Source organism: Apteryx rowi, unplaced genomic scaffold (assembly GCF_003343035.1).
Source record: "Apteryx rowi isolate R43461 unplaced genomic scaffold, aptRow1 scaffold_103, whole genome shotgun sequence".
Lineage (NCBI taxonomy): Eukaryota > Metazoa > Chordata > Aves > Apterygiformes > Apterygidae > Apteryx > Apteryx rowi.
Genome location: NW_020447231.1, coordinates 2,349,973 through 2,358,845, shown reverse-complemented (window position 1 = coordinate 2,358,845; position 8,873 = coordinate 2,349,973). Strand labels below are relative to the sequence as shown.

General features: G+C 38.6%; 1 protein-coding gene across 3 annotated transcripts; it reads left to right on the top strand.

Moving 5' to 3' along the window:
- The first annotated feature begins 261 nt into the window (after positions 1 to 261).
- On the top strand, positions 262 to 5,513 carry UNC50 (unc-50 inner nuclear membrane RNA binding protein). Of its 3 annotated transcripts, none has more exons than XM_026065842.1 (6): positions 263 to 508; positions 879 to 1,162; positions 2,112 to 2,232; positions 4,444 to 4,583; positions 4,683 to 4,763; positions 5,355 to 5,513. In XM_026065842.1, the coding sequence occupies exons 2-6, from the start codon at positions 883 to 885 to the stop codon at positions 5,489 to 5,491; spliced, it is 759 nt and encodes a 252-aa protein (XP_025921627.1). In that variant the 5' UTR covers positions 263 to 508; positions 879 to 882; the 3' UTR covers positions 5,492 to 5,513. The 3 variants fall into 3 exon arrangements, with proteins under 3 accessions (XP_025921635.1, XP_025921627.1, XP_025921616.1); XM_026065831.1 differs by having other exon boundaries at positions 268 to 508; positions 4,662 to 4,763; XM_026065850.1 differs by lacking the exon at positions 4,683 to 4,763 and having other exon boundaries at positions 262 to 508.
- Positions 5,514 to 8,873: the final 3,360 nt, after the last annotated feature.

Sequence of the window (8,873 nt, the reverse complement as noted above, 5' to 3'; positions counted from 1 at the left end):
GAGCTCGGCCGTTTGCGGGGCCGCGGCCTTTGGGCGGGGGAGGGGGGGCTCGGTGCCTGCCCGCTCCCTCCCTGGCGCCGCTCCGCGCTGTCCGGCCCCGGCTCGGCGGGGCCGGGGAAGCCGGGCGTTTTGGCCGAGCTGCCCGGGTCCCCCTGACGGGATGGCTGCTGCGGCCCGGCGGCGCTGCCCGCGGCCGGCAGGCCTGGCAGAGCGGGCGCGGGGGTCCCCAMATGGGGTTTGGGGTTCAGGGGCTGCTCCCCGGGCAGAGGCCGCTTCGGGCGGTGCCGGGCTGCACTGGGCTCCGCCCCAGGCCTGGGAATTGGGGAACCTCACCCCTTCACCCCGTTTGTCACTCTGCATATTCTCTCCTAACAGTTCTGGGAAAACAGGTCTGTTGTTATTGTCTGAAATTACTCGTGTGACTGTATGCATGTACAGTACTCGGAGAGATCTCGCCTTCAAATCTGTAGGCGTACGGCATTGTCCCAGCCCCTCGGGCAGCAGGAAGGTGAGTGCCATCGTGCACCCCTTCTAGCCTGGAAAGGCAGGGGAGGACAGCTTCGTAGCAGGTAGACAGGCCAGTGGGATGGTGCACTTCAGTGGAGTGTTTTCTAGTGTTTTCTAGCTTGACTTATTTGACAAACAATACTGGAAGCAAAATAGCCTGCTCTTAATTTTCCATTCCTAGCAGGGAGTAGCAGTCAGTTAAGTGACTGCCTGACCACCGTACCTATCCAACTCGCATGTAAACATTGTAGTTTGTACCTGCATAGTTATGTTTTTATGACTACAGTATTACAAATGCAGCATGTGCGGCATGAATTTTTTAATCTTATCGCATGCAAAGATAAATGCATTTTCTGAAATTTCTTCTCTAGCAAAATGCTGCCGACTACTTCAGTTAATTCTCGGAACCAGGGCAATGGTGCACTGAACTCCAGAGATGCTGCAAGGCATACGGCTGGAGCGAAGCGCTACAAGTATCTGCGGAGGCTCTTCCATTTCCGACAAATGGATTTTGAGTTTGCTCTGTGGCAGATGCTCTACCTATTTACTTCACCGCAGAGGGTTTATAGGAACTTTCACTATAGAAAACAAACAAAGGACCAGTGGGCAAGAGATGATCCTGCTTTCTTAGTACTTCTCAGTATCTGGCTGTGTGGTAAGTACCCAGGAAGRGAGTGCATAAATGAGAGGGAGGAAAAGATGGTTCTTTAAAGTTCAGGGATGAACGTTTGTAGCCCTTCTAGCCACAGAAAAAAAAGACTAGTATGTATGGATTACTTCTTAATCAAAATGCAATAAAAGATGATGGCCTAACCTGTTGGAAGTTAAGGTAGAAATTAGAAAACACAGGATGTGTAACTGCAGATGTTATGTAGTTGTCTTGAATAAATCCCTTTATTGTAACTCATTTTTTATTACATTCCAAATTATGTGCTTCCCTTTAACTTTAAAGCCAATAATAAAAAACCTATGGCACTTAGCAGTGATTTAGTTAAGAAGAAAAAAGGTGAACCCTTGGTTTAGCAGATGCAAGGATGTAAGCCATTACAGATAACACACTGTTTTTACAATAAAGGCCCCAGTGAGTTTCTTTATATTGCGAAATTAAGCTATCAGCAATCAAAGTCTCTCACATGTAGTTTTCAGACTGAACTTAAAATGCAATAAGGAAAGTATTATCCTAGTCTTCTGTAATACAGCACATTGCTGATAGTAACAGCAAAGCTTTTAGCTCTGGAATAAAAGTGTGTATCACCAAATGCATGTTTTGTGTTAACAATTAGCTTTTATAAAACAAACATTCTGTGTAGCATTCTGGTCAATTCTTAAAAATAGTTGGGGGCAAGGCAGTTTGCTATTATATTGTTAAGCCAAAGTGCAGATGAATGTTCTCCAACCTGTGAAAGGAATTACATTATGACAAATTGCACCATACCTAGTATTTGGTGAGGAAAAAAACAGGCTGTTGGACTGAAAATCTCCAGGAGGAAAATAAAAATGAAACTCTGGAAGTTTCATAACAGCACACTTAAAAACATACCAATTTAAGATCTCTCTCTCTTTTCTCTACAGCTAATTTTAATAATCTCTTTTTCTCTTTTCAGTGTCTACTGTGGGATTTGGATTTGTGCTGGACATGGGATTTTTTGAAACAATAAAGCTCCTACTTTGGGTTGTATTCATAGACTGTGTAGGTGTTGGCCTTCTGATAGCAACTTTAATGTGGTAAGTAGTAATGTCTGAAACAGAATTCAGTATTGCTGTCAAGTCATCAATAGTCCTGTTTGCAAGATGGTTATTCTTCTGTTTTGGGCAAAATTACAAAGTAAATATGACTATAGGTTTTTGTGCTGCTGTGGGTATTCCTTCAATCTTTGGTTTAAAAAAAAGACATATTTTTCTTTACTATTTCTTGCAGAAGAAGACTGATGTTTAGAAAGTTTGTATTATGATCAGTGTTTCGGTTTGTTTTCTTTCTTTCTGAGCTGGTTGGACTTCAGCAGTAATTCCAAAGATGGTGATCAGAAAAATCCTTCATTCCCTAGTTTGGTTGAGTAAATAGCTTAAATAACGTAAGCCTAATGATGATAATATTTAAGTGGGAAAGTATAAAACTGACCCATGTTTCTTGCAGAAGCATTTTACCTGTTTCTACTACAATCAGTGTCGGTTCTGACTATTTCATACATATCAGCTTTGTTCCAATGGTGGTAATCGCTGTCAGTTTTATCCTGTAACGCCCAGAGGCGCACACTAACCTTCATGAGCAGGCTCACTCTCTGGCCCAGAAAGAAGAAAATTACCAGCTGTGTAGAAACAGCAAAACAGCTTCTTGTCTTAGGTGTTGCTTTTCCTGTTCTCCAGGATGCTGTGGTAAAGGCAGCTAATTTTCTTCCTTCCTTACACAGAGGTAACAGCTGTCACTTGTAATCACATGCACTGAAACCAGGAAATAAGGGCAGAAGCAAAAACAGCCCTGTCACTTTTTGTCTCTCTTYTGTGGCTTACTGAAGAAGAAAAAGCAATAGACTTATGGAAGCGTGGCAGAGGTCTGCCTCCATGTGGCTCCTCTGCTTTTGTCACTTTTTGCCCTCTGTTTGGCTTATAGAAGGGGAGAGACAGTAGCAAGTGAGTTCATAACCCAGGCCTCAGCATATTATAGACGTGTGCCAGGTCAGCAAGGGAACCATGGAACAACAGGAAGTCACTTGCACTGGGACAAGGTGAGAGCACAGAAGAAAGAATTTTCTCTACCAAAAACTCTTTGTGGTAGTGGTGGAAAAAGAAAATTTGCAAGGAATCAGGAGCACTTCACAGGCATCTTGTAGTGATGCTGATCAGAAAAGGGATGGATTCCTTTCAAACAGTGACATTGGAAATACCCATTTGTAATTGCAAAATTCAGGATCAAATATGTGTAAGAACTGTAGCTGATAAATGAAGGACCCATCTAGCCTAGTGTCCTGTCTGGGAGAGCAGCCCATAACATGCTTGGGGAAGAGCATATTGTAATACTTACCTAAGTAATAGTCCCTCTCATTCTCCAGCAGTTTGTGGGTCAAACATTCTGAAGCTTAAGGATGTACTATCCTGATCCAAAAAGACTTCAGCATCTGTTGGTTTTCCTCCATTCTTTAGTCAGCTTCCTACAGGCCTAAATACCTGTCACCTGGCTCCATGTTGGTAAGATAAAGACCCTTCCTCCACTGCAGGCTCCCCCTTTTTCAGTAGCTTCCCCTTGCATCCAGGCTCTGCCTCTTTCTGACCCTGCCCATGGGACTAAGAGTACTTCAGAGAATACTACAATGAAAGTTCTGGTCTTTTAACTATTTACTTCTGCACATATATTGACTTCTTGATCCAGTTCTAAATGAGACAAACTTCCTGATGTCAGCAGAACTTTGGCTGAAGAAAACATAAGGTCTTAAGGTCTGTTCCATAGTCTAAAATACAAGGCAGTGCTCATTTGATTAGCACCTGCTTGTAACAAGAGTGTTAATCTGCCCTCTTTCTGTCTCTAAAGGATGCCATTTCTATAGAAATGAAATAAAACATGTCTATAATGTGAGGTAATGTGTAAGCACTTTTCTGAAATTGTCTGGTACAGGGGTGGCAACAGTGCTTGATAACTTGTAACTGCATTGATAAACTGTAGCACTCTTCCACTTAAAAAAAAAAAAAAAGCTGGTGCTTGTTACCTGCAAGGTATTTCAGCTGCATGTTGAATGCAAAAAAATGTGATTATACTTGTAACATGAAATGGTTTAACAATAGTCTGGTCTGTGTACTTCTTGCATATTTTTCTCCCAAATTGTAGAAACTGCTTTGTCACAGCACTAAGTTAGGATATTGTATGGCTCACTATCTCAAACCAGTGTTATGTCCGTCAGCTTTATATATTCACATTAACAACCTTCTCAATATCTTTTCATGTAGGTTCATTTCTAATAAGTACTTGGTAAAGCAGCAGAACAGAGACTATGATGTGGAGTGGGGATATGCCTTTGATGTTCATCTGAATGCTTTCTATCCACTTCTAGTCATTTTGCATTTTATCCAACTGTTTTTCATCAATTGTAAGTAGACTATTTTATGTGCTCTCTGCTTTAAAATTATGCCCTATCAAAACAGCTGAGAGCAGTTGTCTTTTTCAGATGTCATCATATCTGATTCAGTCATTGGGTATTTTGTTGGGAATACACTATGGCTGATTGCAATTGGCTATTACATCTATGTGACATTCCTAGGATACAGTGGTAAGTAATGGTAATATTTTTTATTATTATTCAGAAGATGACTGACTAAAAAGCAAGAGCATTATTTTAGTCTGTTGACTTGTAAAGCATAGGCTCATATTGGGGGTGAAGGCATTCTTCCTTCACTGTAAAGGAAATTTGTTATAAATTTATCCAACCCCTGTTTTCAGCTGTGTGGATATCTTAACCAAATTTTTTTTTTTTTTTAACATTCTTTACCATATCAGCTTCTTTTGTTCCCTTAGACCTATGGCAACTTAAGTTCAGTTTTTCTTGTTCTTCTCCAAACCCACTTCAACAAAATATTTGCATTAGATAGAAATGGTATAATGAGTTTAAGAATATAGTTTTAGGTAGAACTGTTTCCCAGAAGCTTAGCTATACCAATTAACTCAAGTACTCTGAAATCTGTGATAACAGTAGGACTAATATGGCAGAGGTGACAAACTTGCCATTCTAACAAAGATGGCATAGAAGTACCTTTTTTGTTACCATCTTTCCCCAAGGCCATTCTAGCTACAGCAGTTACCATACCTTTTTTGAGAGAGCAATATTTTATACTTGCTTCACTGATTGTTGCCTCTCTTTCAGCATTGCCATTTTTGAAGAACACAGCTATTCTTTTGTACCCCTTTGCACTTCTCATCATGCTCTACTTGATCTCATTAGCATTCGGCTGGAACTTCACCAAGATGCTTTGTTCTTTTTATAAATACAGAGTGAAATAAAAACAGGACTTCATGTATCTAATGTTTAGTTTGGTTTAATCTTAGCTGTCTGACAGTAAAGAAAAACAGTTAAGAGCTTTTTTGTAAATGGTTGTAAATTTCTCTTTATTGTAGATAATTGTGTAAAAAAAAAGCTTGAAGTGTCATTTTTTATTAAAATATTTACAACAGTAAACATGTTAGCAATTTTGTTTGAATACTTTTGCAGTACATTCCTAAAAACAAATTACTTGTACATCTTTGTAGCTTAAATTTAGCTGCAACAAGTCTATTTAGCATAATTCTTACTGTAGATATTTTGCACATACTGGCATAAGCTCAACATTACAAGTTTGGTTTTTTTTAAGTGACACTGAAAAGCAGTTTCATATAAGACTACTACTGGAATACCTTGCCTCTGGACTGTGTGAAAGTAGGATTTTAAAAGTGTTGCAATGGTAAAGCAACAATTGCCTCTACATACAGAACTATCCTTTCCTTTTATATAAGAACTTTAGAACAGATTTATTTTCATGTCTTTATTTCAAATATACATGGACAGCTGTGGCACACAGAAGAAACATTGATGAAAGGCACAATTAATATGACTCATAACAGGTTTCCAAATATAGCAGCAAGTTTTTAAACCCAATCTATAGAAGTCTGGTGGGTATTATTACATCCACTGTTGTGAGTGGCTTGTTAATGAAAATGGAGGGAAAGTACAAATTAAGTTTGGCTACAAAGGCCCATTGCAATGCCTAGAGCTGTCAAGTCCACAAGGCAGGAGTACAAACTGACCATCACAAACAATACCTTCTGAAAAACGAGGGTGACAACTTTCTAAAGCATCACATTCAGTCTAAAATTGGAGCACTAGGATTCAATTTCAAAAACAATGCAACAGTAAACCAGTTACAGTAAGACTTAATACCTCAATACTAGAATTTGTTCGCTAAGGAAAAACTACATTTAGCTTAAAATACCAAATATGCTGGCAGTGTGTCTTACAGTACTGTGTATCAGCCATTGTTAAGGCTTGAAGAGAATTGTGTTTCCCCCTCAGCAGGCACTGAGCAAAGTTCCCCGTTAACAAGTAAAGCACTGAACCTTTGATCCAAAGAAGGCTAAGAATTCCGGTTACAACCTGCTTCAACCCTGGTGTAACAGCACRAGCTCCTGTCCTGCAGGCAGCTACAAGCAAAACTGTACAACTTTACTAAATAGGAACCCTAGCACCAGTGATCATCTGCTTAAGCTCAACAGTAAAAATACTTCATATGTAGCGCCCTGTGGCTATACCATTGAAATCAATGGAGGACTCAGGGCCTGTGTACCTTTCATTTAGAGATATCAAAGTTTGTCCCCTTAAAACAAGGCTTCATAGTTCTCAAAATTAAGCTCTGTGGAATTCTAGCTCACTGTTTACAGTAGAAATCAGAAAAACATTCAGGGAACACTGAGGTCAAAAAGCTACGCTCTTAGAGACTAGGTCATTGTGTCAGTGTGTGGTTAGCTTTTTTTGTTGTTTAAATCAGCAATCAATGCCGTTCTGAAAACAATAATCATGTAACAGCCTTTCAGCACTAAGCTGGTGATTGTAAAGATGATTTAAACTGTATGCTTTTTTTTCCCCTTTCTACTACTACTGTTTACTTTAGGTTTTTCAGAATATATCTTTCCTAATAAGAGCAAATATAAGACTTAAACTCAGGTTCAATTTGTTTCAGGGGAGAAAGGTTTGAAAAGAATTTCCCCCTCCCCTCCCAAGATTAAAGTAATATTTTGCACATTAGAAACAAACTACAAATTACTACAATACTTCATTTGGACCAAATATTTCTAACAAAACCCAAAGATTACTGAAATAATGTATACTTGCAAAAAATGAGGAAAAATATTGCAAAATCATCTGATCTTGCCAAGGACTAATCACACTCCAGCATATCCAAGGAATCATATTTCACATGGGAAAACTATAAATTGCTTTACTCTAAACTGAATCTAGATATAATTTAGAATTGCTTTTGAAAGAGCTCAAAAAGCAGTGATATGATGGRAGAGTCCAGTCTTTTATTGGTCTATTAATTAAATATATTTTAATTTTTCTAAGCCACCTTTCAGTTAAGAAGAAATAAATGCATCTGAGTATTTTCTATTAATGTAAATAAATGTTTGAGATGCCTGCAAGAGCACAAAGCCTGAAACAGTGCTTCTGAAATACTGCTAATAAAAAAGTGCTAATTTGTGATCACGTCCTGATCACATTATTTACAGAGTTTTCAGCAGGCCCACCCACTGAATGAGCAAAGCAAGATTAATTCTATACTGACAGTCTTAATCTTTCTGTGGTCCAAAGCAATCATGATCTGCTCAGAAAAGCCAGTGCTATAATCAAGCTGGTCTGTTTGGCATCCAAGATAAGCAGTTAAAAATAATTTGCCCAGAAAATGAAGGTTTATCGCAATGCATTTGATTTCAGAAAAGCTTCATCTTTTCTGAAGCTTTAACAACGTCAGAAGGAGCTGATGATATAGTTTGTTTTGAAACACTTTCCATTATTTGGTTACTGTAAGTTTTATTGACCTACAGGAGATTTTAAAGGCCAAGTTAAAAACAATTTGAGGTTAAATAAATGTAGGAAAAGACTCCCCAAAAAATCAGGTAATTGGTTGCAGACACTCAGATGAACTTGTGTTAAATACTGTAACTTACAACTGAGACAGACACACAAATCTATCCGGAATACACCCAGTCATGAACAATGGCCAAGCTAATGACTATTGGGCCAAATAGTTGAAGCATTCTTATTTTGCTGTAATTCCAGAAAGGAGGCTTCGGACCACTTTAGATTGACTTGGGGATTGGAATTTCAAAGTTTGAAAGCCCAAAATAGCTGTCTGTAGAGCTGATCAGACAGAAAATATTTTCCCCTCTCTCTTCTTACCGGCAAAGTTTCCAAGGAAATTTGTAGAACTATTCAATAACACCAGGTCTGAATTTACCTGAATCTATAAAACACATTTTTCCTCCCAAATGATTCATTATAAATTAATCTGTACTAATCTGGCACATTTATTTAGAAGTACACGGTCTCAAGAACATTTTAAATGTTAAAGCAGCCCAGAGCATTTCCAACTCCTGCTAGTACAATGTAATAAAAATGCAATAATCTTTAGAAAAACGAATATACTTTATCAAGCATAAGTTAATTTGTGTTTTTTGATAAATTTCATCTCAACATTTGAGAAATAAATATACTGGTAACACCAGAGTACTGCAATCAGTTTGGTAAGGTTTCTATACATTTAGATTTATCATCAGTGATACGTCTTAACTATTATCAAACATTAGGAACAGTAATGCTTTAAGAATAAGCACTCAGCGTTCTTAATAAATGGTG

Bases quoted from the DNA above. Each gene is read 5' to 3' on its own strand.
- UNC50 (XM_026065831.1), top strand. From the start codon at position 883: ATGCTGCCGACTACTTCAGTTAATTCTCGGAACCAGGGCAATGGTGCA. The intron at 1,163-2,111 runs GTAAGTACCCAG...TTCTCTTTTCAG, and splicing joins TCTCAGTATCTGGCTGTGTG to TGTCTACTGTGGGATTTGGA. The intron at 4,584-4,661 runs GTAAGTAGACTA...TGTCTTTTTCAG, and splicing joins CCAACTGTTTTTCATCAATT to ATGTCATCATATCTGATTCA.